The sequence below is a fragment of the Schistocerca serialis genome, chromosome 5, assembly GCF_023864345.2.
Source record: "Schistocerca serialis cubense isolate TAMUIC-IGC-003099 chromosome 5, iqSchSeri2.2, whole genome shotgun sequence".
NCBI classification, from domain to species: domain Eukaryota; kingdom Metazoa; phylum Arthropoda; class Insecta; order Orthoptera; family Acrididae; genus Schistocerca; species Schistocerca serialis.
The window spans coordinates 377,581,011-377,600,454 of NC_064642.1; the positions used below are offsets into that span (position 1 = coordinate 377,581,011).

At 41.3% G+C, this 19,444-nt stretch overlaps 1 protein-coding gene across 1 annotated transcript in view; it reads left to right on the forward strand.

The window, feature by feature from the left end:
* LOC126480678 (peroxidasin) overlaps positions 1 to 19,444 on the forward strand; it is a 221,510-nt gene that overhangs the window by 51,167 nt on the left and 150,899 nt on the right. Inside the window, exon 5 of the mRNA XM_050103902.1 lies at positions 6,852 to 7,018. Within this exon, the coding sequence (XP_049959859.1) occupies positions 6,852 to 7,018 (167 nt within the window). The remainder of the gene's footprint in view (positions 1 to 6,851; positions 7,019 to 19,444) is intronic.

Genomic DNA, 19,444 nt, shown 5'->3' on the forward strand with positions numbered 1-19,444 from the left:
ACTGGCACAACTCAAACAGTTCTTTTTTTACCTTGTCAGTGGTACTGAGGAGGTCGCAGACGTCGGTGAGGAAGTATGTCGCGGTCTTGGTCGTTATCGTCCATCAGCGGGATTACTAAGATTCCCAGCTTAGGCAAGTATGGTACTACATCAACTGTTTCTTCTTGAAAAAAGAAAGGGCCATAAAATTTCTTCAATGAACGAACGCTGTTAACATTTAGACTACCACTGTTACATTCCAGAGTTTTGCGCGGACTTTCACTGCCCCAGATCCTTCAGTTGTGTATTAACTTTTGCAACTGGAAAGTAGAATCATCATAAGTTACTCTATTATCAACGAAATTTTCGTCTTTACCCAATCGATGTGAGGTCTCCCCACAAAAGTCCTTACGAGCAGTTTCTTTTAGTTCTTGCACCATCGTTAATTTGTATGGTTTAAGAGTCAAATGTCTTATCAACACACGCCAACTACATCATGTGGCACGCTCAGCTCGCGAGTTGCGCAGCGGTTTGATTTTGTAGACTGTTAACACACTAAACGCGTCGTCTATGCCCTAGCCTCACGGTGTATACTTTTCATTTGGATGAAGTCGGTCCGTGGAGACTGAGAGCGCACTTTACGCTGAACAGCATCAATCCATGGGAACGGCAGAATCAGAGTTAAGAAGCTTCTGTTGTAATTTTAATGAAGCTAATTAAAACTTTTAGTAGAAAGATGGGGTTCAGTTTTGAACGTATTTAAAAAAGGTTGATCCTGTTTAGTTAATTTTGTTGCTATGATCTGCTCAAGAGTTCTTGTGTTTGTCTTGCAACATTTAGCACTATAGCTACGCATAATATGTGTCTTTCCTTCTTTTGTTTCCCAATTGGGTTTGCTTCTTGTTGTATCGACACTGACTGGAGTTCCATCACTTGTATGCCGTGTGAGCCCGTCTGCATGCAGTTTCCGCAATATTGTGACTGACATTTTCAGCCTCGTCACGTTTGGAATACTTATAACACATTCACGACGGCGGTGTATGTACACATATGATCAGAAAGGTGAATAACAGTTTTCTCCTTATTATATTCAGTAACAATTTTTGGTTTCTGATACAGCCATCTTTTGACTGTCACGTTTTCAGTTTCACCCATATGTTTGGTGGAAAGAGCCAAAAGTATGTTTTGTCTTTCCATTTAAGTACCGTAATTCGTTGGCTATTCTTCAACGATCACTTCCCTGCGTTTCAATGTGGCCTTCACAGTTTCTTTTGTGATTTAGTTAAAAGGGTAAAAAGCAAACGCGTGTTCTTCCTTATGAATTTGCTTGCGGAATCTACACTGAAATACCAGTCACCCGTACATAATACATGGCTTTATTGAGTACTTCTTGACACAAATTTATCACAATATTTGTTGGTGTGGTATTTTATTATCAATTACTTTGCAGTGTACATTCAAAAACTGCAATAGCACCCATTATCTTAGAAAAGTTTAAATATTTTGAGAAAGTACTTGTGTCTTATTATTTCAGACATTGTCTAAACATAATTCGTCCTCGGAATGGTATTAGTACTGCAACAGAATTTTAAAATTTGTTTAAAATTTTTGTTTGGTTCGCCGATGACGAATTGTACTTTTGAGAGACGATATAAGGCATCAACATTTGTATTATCTGGGAAATGCAGCATTTTATATAAAATTTCGAAACGATATCTACTCATTATCTTTCGCTCGAATGTTTGACCACGGGCCAGGTATAAATATGTGGGTGGAAGCTTCACTAATCTCCTCGATAAAATCAATCCAAAGAACTACTTTATTTTATCTTTGTTTGTTGCTACCCATTGAGTGAAACGTTGGGAAACCATTGTCGTTTGAGTAGCATGCATACATACATACTTGTTTGTTCACTGACGTCTTCAAATACTTTATCTGTGTCAAAAATACAAAAAATCTTCGACTTCGTTTCATTTTTGCATATTTTCATCACTCACGTTGTCTCCATGTGCACTCGTAAAATACATCACGTTCGGCTGGTTCCCTCGATGATCAAACCACGTACTTTCTTCACATGTTGAACCTTCAGATGACTTCGCGATTTGGATAATGGCAATCGAATTACGCACAGAAGTTTACAATGTACAAATAACGCACTCAATGAATCACTACGTTCTTTTAGCGACAGCTTTGCTACTATTTGCAACAAAGCTTTTTGAGAATAATTGCTGAGACTAGTCCCTCCGTATACTACTGTGACTTTCTCTGACTGGTCATCCCTCAGAGATTGTCTTCTTAACATACTACGCCAGTTTATATTCCAAGTAAACAACCGTCAAGTGGAGTATTTACATTTTCTTTACTAACCCAACTCGCAGCAGTTGCCTGAATTAAATTTTTACCCCACGGTAACGCCTTCGTGTTATGTGGCAAGTATTGCGCCGCTGTCGGATGGGTTGCCGGGCAGCAGGCACACCAATACGGGCCAGGGTATACTCCAGCTCGTTGGTCGTCAAACTGCTGCTAGCGGACCGCACGAGGCCTTATTAAGCGTTCGTGCAGCCCTTGGTTTTGACCCGTGTTCTGTAATACAATATTCATGTAGCAACTAATAGATAAATCCAAAAAAGGGCAACTATCGTTAAGAGTTTTTAAGAGTTAGTTTTCGTGCTTACTAAGAAATAAAGTACTAACAGTTTAAGGTGGGCCTGATTTTAAATGACTGTGGTGAATTCGATCATGAGCTAAGTAAAGCTGGTCGCTTATTTCAGGGGCAGAGGCATTAGTAGCTCGGCCAGTGTGGGGTCAGAGGATGTATTTTATTGTTTGTCTCCTAGTACTGACAACTCAAGGAACTGTGCGACTCGTTCCGATACATGATGTGGTATAAATTCTTACAGAGAAGTGGCATGCTTTGTTGCAAGCGCACTATACAGACGGTCATCTTCAAATGTGATATACGCTTGTAGCAAGGAAACTGAACACTGGTGACATGTCTCGTACTGCATAACGCATTTAAATATTAGAGCAGTTAATATTATTAATGAATCATCTGCTCAGAGGTATATCACAACAACACTTGAACAAGTAATTACAGTGTCATAACCGCGGGTTCGCTGAGGGTGGCAGCAATATGAAACAGAGAAGAGTCGACACGAAGTGTTCCGAATGGTGTAGACTTTTAGTGATCAGTAATTGCGGCCGGCGCCCCTTGGAAACCTTAGCTAGTCTACTGGTGGCTTATAACGTACTTTGATATACGTTAACAATTAGTAATGAGATCGCTACATATGCCGTCCGATGTGCCGCTCCCCAATGTCAGTATTGATACTTGCTCAAAAATATTTGGCAACCACTGTCTAACGCAACAAACGTCTAGTAGTTGCCGGCACGCGGAACTACTGCCTCAACGGAAAGCCCATCAAAATCTATTCCGCGCTCACATGTCAACAAAGGTTTGCCTCACTAGCTCTACGAGGCCATCAGACGCATGTGGTCGACCTGATAATTTTTGTGGCTTACCGAGCACGAAGTTCCATTAACGCACTTTTTCCTCTCGTACATAGGATATATGTCTCCAATCCTAAAGAAAGCAGGTGTTGACAGATGTGAAAATTACCGAAATATCAGTTTAATAAGCCACTGCTGCAAAATACTAACACGCATTCTTTACAGACGCATGGAAAAACTGGTCGAAGCCGATCTCGGGGAAGATCAGTTTGGATTCCGAAGAAATGTTAGAACACGTGAGGCAATACTGGCCCTACGACGTATCTTAGAAAATAGATGAAGGAAAGGCAAACCTACGTTACTAGCATTTGTAGACTTAGAGAAAGCTTATGACAATGTTGACTGGAATACTCTCTTTCAAATTCTGAAGGTGGCAGGGGTAAAGTACAGGGAGCGAAAGGCTATTTACAATTTGTACAGAGACCAGATGGCAGTTATAAGAGTCGAGGGGCATGAAAGGGAAGCAGTGGTTGGGAAGGGAGTGAGACAGGGTTGTAGCCTCTCACCGATGTTATTGAATCTCTATATTGAGCAAGCAGTAACAAAAGAAAAATTTGGAGTAGGGATTAAAATCCATGGAGAAGAAATTAAAACATTGAGGTTCGCCGATGACATTGTAATTCTGTCAGAGACAGCCATGGACTTGGAAGAGCAGCTGAACGGAATGGGCAGGGTCTTGAAAGGAGGATATTACATGAACATCAACAACAGCAAAACGAGAATAATGGAATTTAGTCGAATTAAATCGGGTGATGCTGCAGCAATTGGATTAGTAAATGAGTTTTGCTATTTGGGGAGCAAAATAGCTGATGATGGTCGAAGTAGAGAGACTGGCAATGGCAAGGAAAGCGTTTCTGAAGAAGAGAAATTTATTAACATCGAGTAAAGATTTAAGTGTCAGGAAGTCGTTTCTGAAAGTATTTGTATGGAGTATAGCCATGTATGTAAGGGGAACATGGACGATAAATAGTTTAGAAAAGAAGAGAATAGAAGCTTTCGAATGTGGTGCTACAGAAGAATGCTGAAGATTAGTTGGGTAGATCACATAACTAATGAGGAGATATTGAATAGAAATGGAGAGAAGAGAAATTTGTGACACAACTTGACTAGTCAGAGGGGTCGGTATTCTGAGGCATCAAGGGATCACCAATTTGGTATTGGAGGGCAGGGTGGAGGGTAAAAATCGTAGAGGGAGACCAAGAGATGAATACTCTAAACAGATTCAGAAGGATATGGGTGGCAGTAGGTAATGGGAGATGAAGAACCTTGCACAGGATAGAGTAGCATGGAGAGGTGCATCAAACCAGTCTCTGGGCCGAAGACCACAACATTAACAACATAGGAAACTGCTGGGAAGATCGTCACCATACTCGTTACGAGAATTAAAAAATGGCTCTGAGCACTATGCGACTTAACTTCTGAGGTCATCAGTCGCCTAGAAATTAGAACTAATTAAACCTAACCTAAGGACATCACACACATCCACGCCCGAGGCAGGATTCGAACCTGCGACCGTAGCGGTCACGCGGTTCCAGACTGAAGCGCCTTTAACCGCACGGCCACACCGGCCGGCTTACGAGAATTATATTGCACAGTTGTCGCAGACTTAGGTTCTTCTAACGAAACTGCACAGCGAGCACGCTGAGGGCCAGTGAAGGTAGCGGTTTTTGTAACAAGCGTGACCAGCGCTTGTGGTGGTATGATTCGGTACTAATGTACAACGTGAGACAAAACCTGACCTATTTTCCTACAAAATTACTTCGATGCTAGGTCTATATGTCATACGTTTTATGAGTTTTAAGAGTCCTTTTACAAAAAACCGTCTGTAAAGTTTGCATGATTTTGATAAGATAATTGTTGTTAGAAAACATAAGTAAAGAAACAAATATAATTCTGTTTCAGTTCCCCGCCCCCTCCTTCTTCTGCTTACCCGCTTATATTCCTTCCTCCTCCTTTTCCTCTCCCCCTGTGTCAACACACACACACACACACACACACACACACACACACACACACAAACATACACACGTGTCCTATCAGTTACTTACAGCAGATACGTAAAGCCTAGTTTACACGACGACATTGGGTTGCGTCGCTCCTTGCGTGGAGTGAGTTGCACGCAAGTGGTTTCATGTAAGACTGTAGACACGGCGACACCAGTATGCACTCCAGTTTCGTCGTTTTGTGCGTCCCTGAGTCGTGTCTGAAATGAAAGTTTTGGCAGCTGCACGTCGCACGAATTGTGAGGGGGTTAAAGCTTGTTGAATGGAATCACTGCGTAAGAAAAAAAATAAGAAACGTGTTTTGATTCGTGACTGGATGAACAAAAGACGTCAGTTCGGTTGCTCAGCATCCTTGCTGAAATAATTCATAATGGAAGATACAAGAATTTGTTTTAATTATCTTAGAATGTCATCAAAACTGTTCATGTTTCTTCTAAATAGAGTTAATTATGCGATGATGAACAAAGGTACTGTAATGCATGAAGCACTGTCGCCAGAACAGAAATTACATATCATATTGCGTGTATTACAATCGAGAACACTCAGCATGCTATAAGATACGGAGATACGGTAATAGTTGGTTATGACGCAATTTCAATAAGACAATAATTATTACTGTTAATGATAATAATTATTGAACATTAGCTACAATAATTATTCGAAACAGGCCGCATTAAGAAGAGAATGGTTTGCAAACTACTCTCTTGAAGATAGGTCACTGAAATATTTCAAGATTCTAACATATGTGAATGGGGAGCACTGCAGCGACGTTGTAAATAGATGAATATTGAATAAAAAATGCAGCTGTTTGAATTTGTATAGCCTTACCTCCTGTCAACAATATTCCTTAACAAAGAGTTGGTCGACTCGTACGATGGGGTTTTAGTCTTGTAGAAGAGAGCGTTGCCACAGCTAGAATTACACTTCTTGTATTTTTCTTAATTCAATTGCATTTGTGCTCCTAACTCAATAAATTTTGCTCTGCAGCTCAGATATTGATTCATGATCGCACATGACTGTCTAAGCGGCAGCAATCTGTTGCTTATTTTTTTAATCAGCATCACTGAAATCCCAGAAACACCTTTGCAAAGCATAGATATTCAAAAAGCGAACATTTTTCTCCGTTCCCCACTTCACATTTCAGTTTGTGTACACTCTACGAACACACATAACCTCAAAGCTCATGTCGCCAAAGTTGGATCACGCCGAAAGTGTTTAGTTTCACCAACGAGTTGCGCAAACGCGCGTCACACATGCGCAGTGGCCGGTAGCGCAGTTGCCTGCTACCTAGTGCCGTCGAGTAAACTAGAGTTAATACATGGTGGCAGCTACCGCTGAATGACTGGCTGGTGTTCGCAGCAACGAGGTGAACCTGGACGAGCCGCGCTACTCGAAGCTGTCGGACGGCACGCTGATGATCGAGAACGCCGGCCACAGCGACATGGGCGTCTACGAGTGCATGGCCAAGAGCCCGGCGGGCGAGGCGCGCTCGAGGGCGGCGCGCATGCTGCACGACCCTGCCAACGGTGAGTACGGCCGCTACCTCTCACACTCTCACACTCACACTCACTTCGCACCCCGTGTACTAGAGCAGCAATGCAGTCTCACTCACGACCGTCGTAGATTCAAGTACCTCACAGCAGCATCGTGACCGTTCCTCTGCGTTCCTTGCATCAGTTTCAGACAAGGCACAATTTAAACATAATTTAAAAGAATTTTTGGTGGCCAACTCCTTCTATTCCATCCATGAGTCTCTCAACAAGTACAGTAGACCATGTTAATGAAAATTTAGTATACTTTAATTTTTGACAATACTTGGTTGTAACAGCCAAGTAACTACCTACTGTGTGAATGATGGATGTATGGAAAGCAGATGTAAGCTTAAGTCTGTAAATAGTGGTAGTTTAATTTTAAATCTTGGGCAGAATCTGACCGTTCTTAACTTAGGATCACTGAAATGAATAATTTACTTTAATTTTTGACAATACTTGGTTGTAATAGCCAAGAAACTAGCAAATTTCTGAATGATGGATTTAATGAAAGCAGATGTAAGTATTAAACCTGTAAATGTTAGAAGTTTAAATTTAATTCATGTACATAATTTTACTGTTTATTGACTGAGGATCATTAAAATTAATGAAACTCAAGTTTTTCTAATTACATTTTTGTAATGTGTTTATCTGACATGTTCCACACCCGGGTGAACTCCCTCATTTATGGGTCTATGGAATGAATAATTAATCTAATCTAATTAAACTTGAAGTGCTCTCCGTTAGAGACAAAAATGATGTTTCCAGAATGAGATTTTCACTCTGCAGCGGAGTGTGCGCTGATATGAAACTTCCTGGCAGATTAAAACTGTGTGCTCGACCGAGACTCGAACTCGGGACCTTTGCCTTTCGCGGGCAAGTTCTCTACCATCTGAGCTACCGAAGCACGACTCACGGCCGGTACTCACAGCTTTACTTCTGCCAGTATCCGTCTCCTACCTTCCAAACTTTACAGAAGCTCTCCTGCGAACCTTGCAGAACTAGCACTCCGGAAAGAAAGGATACTGCGGAGACATGGCTTAGCCACAGCCTGGGGGATGATTCCAGAATGAGAATTTCACTCTGCAGTGGAGTGTGCGCTGATATGAAACTTCCTGTCAGATTAAAACTGTGTGCCCGACCGAGACTCGAACTGGCAGAAGTAAAGCTGTGAGTACCGGGCGTGAGTCGTGCTTCGGTAGCTCAGATGTTAGAGCACTTGCCCGCGAAAGGCAAAGGTCCCGAGTTCGAGTCTCGGTCGACCTGGAGAAAGCGTTCGATAATGTAAAATGATGCTATCTGTTCCAAATCCTGAGAAGAATTGGGATACACTATAGGGAAAGACGGGTAATATACAACAAGTGCAAGAATCAAGAGGGAACCATAAGAATCGAAGACCAAGAACGAAGTGTTGGGGTTCAAAAGGGTGTAAGGTAGGGATATGGCCTTTTGCCCTCACCGTTCAATCTATTCGTCGAAGACAATAGAAAGGTTCGCGAGTAGATTAAAATTCGTGGATGACATTGGCATCTTCAGTGAAACTGAAGAACAATCAGAGAATGTATTGAATGGAATAAACAGCTTAATCGGTACGGAATATGGATCAGAGAAAATTGAAGAAAGGCGAAAGTAACGAGAAATAGCAGAAACGAGAACAGTGAGAAAGTTAACATCACAATTGGGGATCACGAAATAGACAAAGCTAAGGAATTTTGGTATCTAGGCAGCAATTTACCAATGATGGATGGAGCAGGGAGGACATAAAAAGCAGATTAGCACTGGCACAAAGGGCATTCATGGCCAAGATATGTCTGTTAGTATCAGAAATAGGTGTTAATTTGGGAAAGAAATTCCTGAGAGTGTATGTTTGGAGCACAGCATTGTGTGGTAGTGAGACAAGGAGTGTGGCAAACCCGGAACAGAAGAGAGTCGAAGTCTTTGACATGTGGTGCTAAAGAAGAATGTTAAAAATTGCGTGGGCTTATAAGGTAAAGAATGAGGAGGTTCTCCGGATAATAGGAACATACGGAAAACACTGACAAGAAGAAGAGATAGGATTATATGACCTCTGCTAAGACATCAAAGATTAAGTCCCATGTTACTTATCGTACTAGCGAGAGCTGTAGAGGGTAGAGACAGTAGAGGAAGACAAAAATTGGAATACGTCCAGCAGAACTGAGGACGTATGTTGCAAGAACGTCTCTAAGATGAAGAGGTTGGCACAGGATAGGAATTCTTAGCGGGCCACATAAAACCAGTCAGAAAACTGAAGACGCAAAAAAGAGTACAGAACACTGCATAACACCCCCACCACGTGAATCATCCCCACAGCTTAACATCACTTCCTCTGAACTTCACTGTCGGCTTTACACATGGTGGCAGGTAAAGTTCTTCAGGCATTCCCCATGCTCCAACTCTCCCATAGTATAGCCTCGGGGTGTAGTGTCATCCATTACTCGAAACCAGTCTTTTCCAGCCACCCACTATCCAGAAGCATTACTTTTTACACCAACGCAAGAGACACTCAGCAGTGACTACTGAAACGTGTGGCGTATAAGGAATTGCTCGATTATTCACGCCATTCTTTCCAACTCCTTACGCAACGTCATTGTGCTAGCTGACATGGTAGTAACACTTTCGTACTCTGGTTTCATGGGATTTTTTGCAACCACTCTCCGCAATGATCGCTGCCGGTCACTACATGAGATCTTCCTCGCGTTTCCAAATCACAGTCAAATCACCAACAGTCGATTTGTGCAGCTTTAGAACAGCTGAACTGTTGCTGATAGATTTGTTACTCAGGAGACATCCAGTGACTAGTCCACGTTTTCAGTCACCGAGGATTCGTGACTGAGTCAACCTCCTGTTGCAGCTTCTACACTGACAACAAAATTCTCACCGCCTCCGTCTCTACTGCTGGATACTCTCTTGTGACATCTAGTGATCAGTTCCGCAGTGCATAGTGGTATCCAGATATTTTTGATCTATGATGTGCGGCATCCACAAGAATCAAGAACTGAGGACCAAATGAGAATTATTCGAATGAGATGAGATGTAAGACAGGAGCATTAAGAGTGCAAAATTATTTACACCGTTAATTGTAGGCGAGAGAACGGATGCTTAGAAACAGTACATCGAAGACCTATACGACGAGAGGAACTGTCTGATGAAGTTGTAGAAGAAGATATTGAAGTTGATATGGAAGACATACGGATTCCAGTATTTGTGTCAGAGTTTAACACAACCTAGGAAGTCATGCGATTAAATACATCGGAATATATAGATAACATTCGTCGCAGTTTTCAAAATTACTGTGGGAAGTGGCAACTTGACGTCCATCCAAGATGTTTTACACAGTGTTTGAGTCTGTAGACTTACCATCAGACTGTAAGGAAAATAACACTCATACAATCCCGACGATAGCAAACAAAGACAAATAAGTGCAACAATTATCTCACAATCAACGAAAGAGTTCACGTATCCAAAATGTTGAAAAGAATGGTATATGTAAGATTGAAGAAGAAAACTGAGAATTTGTAAGATGGGAGTTTGTTTGGCATCTGGAAAGCTAAAGACACCAGAGAGACAGTTTATAAATTGTTCTTCGTGATCGAAGCAAGACTAAGAGGTATCAAGATACCTTCACGGGATTCATCGATGTAGAAGGCGCGTTCAGAGATTTAAAATTGTGCAAGATGTGCGAATTTCAACGCGAAACACGTGTAAGCTATAGGAAATAATTAGTTGTATGCAATAAGTAGAAGAACCAAGAGGGAAAGAAACTAGGGAAGGCCAAGAAAGAAGTGTTCGGGTTCGAAGGGTTAAGACTGGAATATTTAATATACAGGGTGTTACAAAAAGGTACGGACCAACTTTCAGGAAATATTCCTCACACACAAATAAAGAAAAGATGTTATGTGGACATGTGTCCGGAAACGCTTAATTTCCATGTCAGAGCTCATTTTAGTTTCGTCAGTATGTACTGTACTTCCTCGATTCACCGCCATGATTTCATACGGGATACTCTACCTGTGCCGCTAGAACATGTGCCTTTACAAGTACGACACAACATGTGGTTCGTGCACGATGGAGCTCCTGCACATTTCAGTCGAAGTGTTCGTACGCTTCTCAGCAATAGATTCGGTGACCGATGAATTGATAGAGGCGGACCAATTCCATGGCCTCCACGCTCTCCTGACCACAACCCTCTTGACTTTCATTTATGGGGGCATTTGAAAGCTCTTGTCTACGCAACCCCGGTACCAAACGTAGAGACTCTTCGTGCTCGTATTGTGGACGGCTGTGATACAATACGCCATTCTCCAGGGCTGCATCAGCGCATCAGGGATTCCATGCGACGGAGCGTGGATGCATGTATCCTCGCTAACGGAGGGCATTTTGAACATTTCCTGTAACAAAGTGTTTGAAGTCACGCTGGTACGTTCTGTTGCTGTGTGTTTCCATTCCATGATTAATATGATTTGAAGAGAAGTAATAAAATGAGCTCTAACATGGAAAGTAAGCTTTTCCGGACACATGTCCACATAACATAATTTCTTTCTTTGTGTGTGGGGAATGTTTCCTGAAAGTTTGGCCGTACCTTTTTGTAACACCCTGTATACATCGAAGAAGCTATGACGGAAATAAAAGAAAGGTTCAGGAGTGAGATTAAAATTCAGGGTGAAAGGGTACAAATGATGGTTTTCGCTGATAATTGCTACCCTCAGTGAAAGTGAGGAAGGTTTGCACGACCTGATGAATGGAGTGAAAAGTCTTATGAGCACACGCTACAGAGTGAAAGTAAATCAAAGGGAGGCGAAACTATCGAGAAGTAGCAGAAATGAGATTATCTATAACCTGACATCAAAATTAGGGACCATGGAGTAGACCAAGTAATGGAATTCTGCTTTCTTGGAAGCTAATAGCCCATGGCGGACGAAGCAAGAAGGGCATAAGCGACATATTAACACAGGAAAAATGAGAATTCCTAAGCGAAAGAGAACTGTTAGTATCAAACATTGACGATAATTTGAGGAAGAAATTTCTAAAATTTACGTTTGAGCGTAACACTGAACAGAAGTGAATCATGGTATCTGGTAAAATAGGAAAAGCAGAGAATCTAAGTATTTAGAATGTGTTGTTACAGAAGGGTAGTGAAAATTAAAGGGACAAATGAGATTATAAATGGGGAGGTTCTCCGTAGATTAGGTGAGAGAAAGAATATGTGGGGGACGCTGACTTGCAGAAGGGTCAGAATAGTAGGACATGTGTTGCTGAACCAGAGGGAACGACAGAAGCCAAAAGTTCTATAAACATGTTAGAACAAATTATTCAGAAGGTTGGATATAAGTGCTACTCTGAGATGAAGAGGTTTACACAGGATGAAGAGGTTTGCACAGGTGACCCAGTCGTGGTGAACCGAATCAAACGACTGGTGATAATAATGAAAACGAAAAGCGCAGGAAATACCCTGTCTGTTTCATATCTTGACCATTCTAGTCTCAGGCTCTACTCGGTAGCCTCATGTCGTGTCTAACTCATTTACTCAGACGAATGTGTTCTTCGACTCAGTACTGCACCTTTAGCTATCTCCTTTAAATCAAAATGATACAGCGATATTAATCACGGCAGATGTCACAAATCGAAAGGAGACTCTGATTATAGCACCCGCTCGGTTATTCGTGTTCAAATGGCTCTAAGCACTATGGGACTTAACATCTGAGATCATCAGTCCGTCCCCAAGACTTAGGACTACTTAAACCTAACTAACCTAAGGACATCACACACATCCATGCTCGAGGCAGGATTCGAACCTGCGACCGTAGCAGCAGCGCGGTTCCAGACTGAAGCGCCTAGGACCTCTCGGCCACAGCCGCTGGCCCGCTCGTGTTAACGCGACCTCTATTGGGAAGGGAAATACGCCGCTCCCGGATCGAATATAGCTATAGCTATACCTATAGCGGCGGGTCAGTATGCCAGCCAGTCTCGATGTGGTTTTTAGGCGGTTTCTCACATCCCAATATGCGTACACTGGGTTGGTTCCCACGTTCCAGCTCAGATACATGCTACGCAAGCATTTAGAACACTTCCGTACACTTGCACACTTGTAGACAGAATGGCTACACTTCTGTCCTGAGGTTGAATATGAGATTGCTTATTTTACCTGTCTGGTAACGTTAAACACTCATTCAGAGTCAGATTATAGCATCACGTATCGAGAGACACTTGTAAAAAGTGACTGGACTACACTGCAGATTAAAAAGCACTTAGAAATCAAATACGGAACCTGAAACCCGCCGGTGTGTGTGAGTAGATTACAATCATAAGGTATTTGAGAAGAACAGAAGGCAATATTTGAAAAGGAGAAACAGAATACAATTAAATAGATAATCTCCGAGGCGGTAGCCAATGACCTAAGAAGAAGTATAGAGAGCTTGTCGATAGATGACGATTACAAATTAATTATGAATGAAACATTTAAGACAAGAGAGGAAACCGTAGTACAATGAAATCAGCGGAAAGAAATAATTATTCATAAAATACTCCAGGCTATTGATGAAAGAGGAAATATAAAAATGTTAAGATCAAGTGCAGATTATTTAAGGACGAAGTTAACAGGTTAGGCAATCAAGTTAAATCACACTTCGTGAGCGAGATATGTAAAGAAAATGAAAAAGAGAAAGATATAATCACAGGAAAACTTCATTTCTGCTTAGAGTGTGATAAAATGTAGCTTCCGAGACGAAAAATGTGAGTGTATCAAACTATAAGGTACCGGTGAAAAATGTTTCTTAGGTGTCGAAGAAGGGAATATAACAGACATCGAAGGATAGTACAACGGAGAATTAATCTGTAGCATGACAGAAGAGGAGAAGAAGGAAATATGGAAGAGTCAGTAATATTCTCTCGAAAACTGTGGGTGTGATAGAGATTACGAAGATGTTGCAGTTTCTGTCAAAACCTATGAAACAGGTCATGTACCATCACATTTCCAGCATATTAACGACGTATTCATGGAAGGCAAAAGGCGATAAATAGGTGGGAGTATCAGTCTTACATGTCATATATGTAAACTGCTGACCAAAACAGTATACAAATGTCGGTATCTGAAAATCAATTGTTTTAGAAAATAAAAAAGTGTGAATTGATAAATTATTAGTTTCTGTTTCCAGTGCAACTTTCGTAGCACTCTACCAAGTTAGAACACGATAAGAATCAGCAGCTTACAGGAATTTGGTCCTCCGTAGTACACGTGTAGCAAGTATTTTAGGTTCGTTTGTCACAAACAAATTCGAGGTCGTCTTCTTTCTCTAATGCTGTTCTGCAAGTTGGTACCTTTAGATGGTCTACGTGAGTGAACAAGTTTTCTTTAGATATTACTTGAATTACGTGGATGAATATCCTCTTCATGAATGAGACTCTTGCAACGAACTCAATGAGAATGTTCCAGGCAGCAGTCGTATGTCTGAGTTCTGATGTCAGGCGGCTCCAAAAGGAAAATCTGAAACTTTTAGAAGGAACTCCCATCTAACTTTTATGCAAGTAGACGTACGCAGTTATTTGGTTTCTAATGGAATGCTGAAGCGTATTTCAGAAGACTGACTTGAAACCGTATAGTGAAATAGATATATACAGAAATGTCTCACTGAATTCTGCAATGCTTGTGAAACGAGACCTTAGTTTCTTTTAAAATAGATATTTGATGGTGCTGTCGGAGTTACGTCACTAGAATCTATACATGTGTTAAAAATAATTTATACAATAGATTTCAGTTGAAATGCTGGCAAGTTACATTTATGGATAGATAAATTATGATGTATATAGCTACTGACGTACGTATTTATTGAAATACTTGGGGCAGACAAATCCACCAAAAAAGGAAAAAAAAATGTTTATATAATTACGTATCCGGAACTCCTTCATATTGAATTCATTATATTTCAAGTAATAACCGTGCAACGGAACTTTATAATAAATAATTAAATTTCTTTCTTACTCCATTCTCCAGTGATACCATCGATATCAATCTATCTCCTGACACATTACATTAAAAGCAATGGAGATATCTTAGAATTTAATATTTCTGTACAACTGAGGTTAGTCTTCGTTATACATTTCGAATGTATAATAAAAGGCAGTTACGTACTAAATTTTCTGTTTAACAACGGCAGGCAGATAAGAATTTCGTATGCAGCTGAACGAATATTAATGAATGCGAGCCTCCACGAGTATATCAATGTGTTGCTGTCACAGAAACCTTATGCCCTAGACGGTAACAGTCTCGACCTAATCCGAGTTTGCGCATCTTATTCCTTGTGGAGGTTCCTATAGAGTACTTTTTCGCTAAAAATTTCCAAAATGTCTGCAGCAGTGTTGTGTTCATACTTTTCGACTGTGCGCCAACACAAAAATCATTAAGACCCTAACAATCGCCGCAGCGACCCCGAAAACTTTGAGTACGGCTTGTAAATCAGTAGTTTGGGATTATTTTCATGTGACACCACCTTCTCATACCCACGCTCACGCCTGCGGCTGAAACGTCACCTGTCGGCAGAGGAACACCAAAAACAAAACGCGTTAGTTTTGCACACAAGTGTAATTTGGAGAGAAGTGAGTCCTATCGGGTCTCTACGAAGGAAACCAATCTCCTACCATCGTACCAAGGAACAACGTTTTCGTCCGAACATACCTACAGTTTCTGCAAGTCTTTGGCAGCTCAGATCTGTCAGAGACAAAACACTAGATGCGTTTCTGCCTGACAAGATAAAATAGCAGGCTTTCTTGCAGAATTGCAGTAATGCATACGAACTGGATCCGTGCAGAATTCGTATTCAATGGCAAGTTGAGGTTCCAGTCCATTTCTGTATTTCCCATAATGGGATTTCCGATGTTGGCATATAAAAAGTCCCTCTCTTACCTTCTTTATGGCTACAAGGATTTTGAAGTCTTTGCCCTCCTTTTCATATAATGATTACCACATCTTCGCAGCTACTTTTCAGACACCTGTTAGTTCTACAATACGAGCAACACGTCAACAGCTTTCCCCCATGTCGATAATTTGGCATCAGTTATCTTGAAATGACGTAACTAACTCGTAATATTTTGTCGAAATCTGTAGCTGCGGTATTGTAAGAAGTGTGCATTCACGGATCCACCTAAGAGAAACTGAAGTTTATGTTTGTTTGTGTGAATAGCGCTCTTTGTCCACACGTTGTTCTTGGTGTCTTGCTAGCTGTTAAGAATTATCCTCTGGTCGTAATTCGCAGTGCCATATGCATTTCCTAACAAAACCTGAATCACCCAGAAGACATGGTCGACATCAGCGTAACATAAACACGCGCACACCATCTGTGGGCATGTAAACGCTTAGAGTTGCAATTCTCTGTGACAAATAACTACCATCAGAGCACAGTAGTGTTGTCCGAGTTGAGTGTTGGCACCAAGCTTGGTAGGGTGTATAAAGGGCGTGACAGCGTCAGATAACGAGCGATCACTTTGACGGACACGGAGCTGTCACGTGCACGTTTGTGACGGCGTCCTCAGTACCTGACTGACGCTGAAATGTGCTCATATTTGGCCACGTGATCGAATCGTGCAATATGCAGATTTTTGGGGCGTTCTGGTGTGACAGTGGCTCAGCATTAGACGGCTTGGGAATGTGGGGGCAGGCATACTCCGCGTCAAGGTTCCGGTCGATCAAGACCAGCGCAAGAGAGGATCACCATATTGTGTAGCAATACGTTCACAACTGAACTCGGCATACGAGAATAAGCCACTGCTGGTTGAGACTGATGGAATTCTCACAGCACAACGGTATGTCACAGACATCATTCGCCCTGAGGTTTCATCTCTCATGCGAGTGCACAGTGGTGCCATGTTACAACAAAACAAAGCTCGTCAACAGATGGAATATACCTTGTGGTGTTTTCTTTTTAAATATTAATATTTTGTTTAAGGTATTATTCTCTTGTGAAGATTCAGGAATGTGTTGTGAGTTCTGCACCACTTCCTGGCGGAAAAGGCAAAGACTTTTCAAAAAACTTAAGTACTGTATGTGATAGTTTATATGTCGCCTGAAATCGTTTGCAGATGGCATAGCGTTCTCTAGATCAAGAACAGAGTTCGCACTGCCAGTTAATTTATTTGTGTCGTGATCATGTTCGACCACGACCGGATATGAGGTATAGCAGCTACGAACAGAGAAACCTCAGGGACCAGACAGAGCTGGAATTATTCTTTGCTATACTACGCCACACATTTAAAGAAACTGGATTTAAAACACAAACAAGGTAAATAGCAATGCGCCTTGTGCCTTAACTGCGACGTTTGCCGACATGCAATCGGTCCGTGTAGCTGTATGAAAACTATAAAAACACTGTTATGTCTGTTGCCATTAATAGGAGATGGATAACACAGAAATACTTTAAGTAATAAGCAGACACTACAGCATTTGAGAACACAATAACCAATTTAATTACCTTAGTCAGTATTGCTAACAATAGGCTCCGTATATTTCAGTTTCATATCATGCTGGCTGTTTCTTTAAATAGAGTCCTTTAACATTTTCGACATTTCATCTTAGCTGCACACATAAATTCTTACATAGCACTGCACAATAGTAATATTTTATAATAAATAATTAGTGCTTGCGGACCACGCCATATACGCGTCCGCCGTCTTTAAAAAGTATATCAGGACTGTGGTAACAGAAGAGGATTACAATTCTTCAGTTGTCAAAAAATAAGAAACACAAAGTACTCTATACAATTTATGAACAATTCGTATTCTGCACCGTGGCGCGTAAGATATCCTTTGAAATATCAGCGACGATCTAAGAAATTTTTACACACATTATATGGCTTTTATGAGCCTGCATGGTTAGATTATCGAATGTAAGTTTATTTAAGCTATCTAAATAGATACTAATATTACAACCTCTATGAAACGTCAGCATGATGTTGAGGTTCTATGGTGGCCATCGAGATTATGTGTGGGGACAGGTCGGACATCAACTCCATCCCAGTGGCAGTATGGAGAAGAACAAGGAACATTACAACAGTTGTGGTCCATAGTACGTCACGAGACCACACAACAGCTGCATAACGTCCTCCCCAAACGAATCAGTGGGCGCACCCTGACCAGAGAGTGTTCAAAGTTGTACTCATAAGTGACCTCGTACTGGCAAATTCTTTATAAATACTCGAGTTTTAACCAGTGAAATAACATCACACACCATCTCAAAATTGAAGTTTAATTTCGATTACCTCTCTTCTTTCGCAGTGCTGCAGATATTAAGCAGTGTACAATCTGGTCTGTTGCTGCATGACGACCCATGTCACCCTTGTCTCTCGGGTTCTTTTGGTATGCAGACCAATATGACAGAGGTGCTGCTGTCCTAGTGGTACGCGGTGATGTAGTTGATGAAGTGATGATGTGCCCAGAAGCCTAGCAGTCTTTTGTATCTGTACTTGAACTGTGTTATCGAGGGTCTGCCATGTTGTACAGACTCTGTTTGAGATCTAATGTTCGACGCTCAGTCTCTTGTCGATGCCTAACACCAGCCATGTCCACATACAAAAGGTATTCCACTATACTCACTTATACTGAACTTAATTATCCACAAACAGATACATTTATTTCTTCTTTTACGATGCGGTACGGGTACATGGTGCATGGCATTAAGAAGTTGAGTGGTCCTGAAGAGCATTCGGGTGCAGTGAATCGAGGCTTTCTTCAACATTGTCGATTAACTTGAGGCTACACGTTTCTTCCTCAGCGCCATCCCAGTGTGATTACTCGGGACAGAAGATCTGGTTTCTTACTTCTTTTCGGTCTTCGGCGTGCACTCTGTTAACCTAATCAACTTGGTAGTTGTTTTGGACATCTTCAAAAAATGGTTCAAATGGCTCTGAGCACTACGCGACTAAACTTCTGAGGTCATCAGTCGCCTAGAACTTAGAACTAATTAAACCTAACTAACCTAAGGACATCACACACATCCATGCCCGAGGCAGAATTCGAACCTGCGACCTAAGCGGTCGCTCGGCTCCAGACTGTAGCGCCTAGAACCGCACGGCCACTCCGGCCGGTTGGACATCTTCGTGCACAATGGTAAGGAGAAGTGTGCTACAGAATGGTGTGGCAGCTATTGTCGTAAGAAAGCTGGACAGGAGCATAAATGAGAAGACCGATTAAAAATTTTTTGTTTATTTACAGACGCAATCACATTCTTATGACACAGTCATAACCGGTTTTGGCCATACAATGACCATCTTCAGATTCTATAACAATACAAAAGAAAATTTATATTAAAACCTAAAAATAAGTGCAATATTTAACCAGGAATATTAGTAATCTAGCTGATTTTATACGAAATACATATAGTTCATACCTAAAGGCGTCATACAGTGAACACAGGTTCAT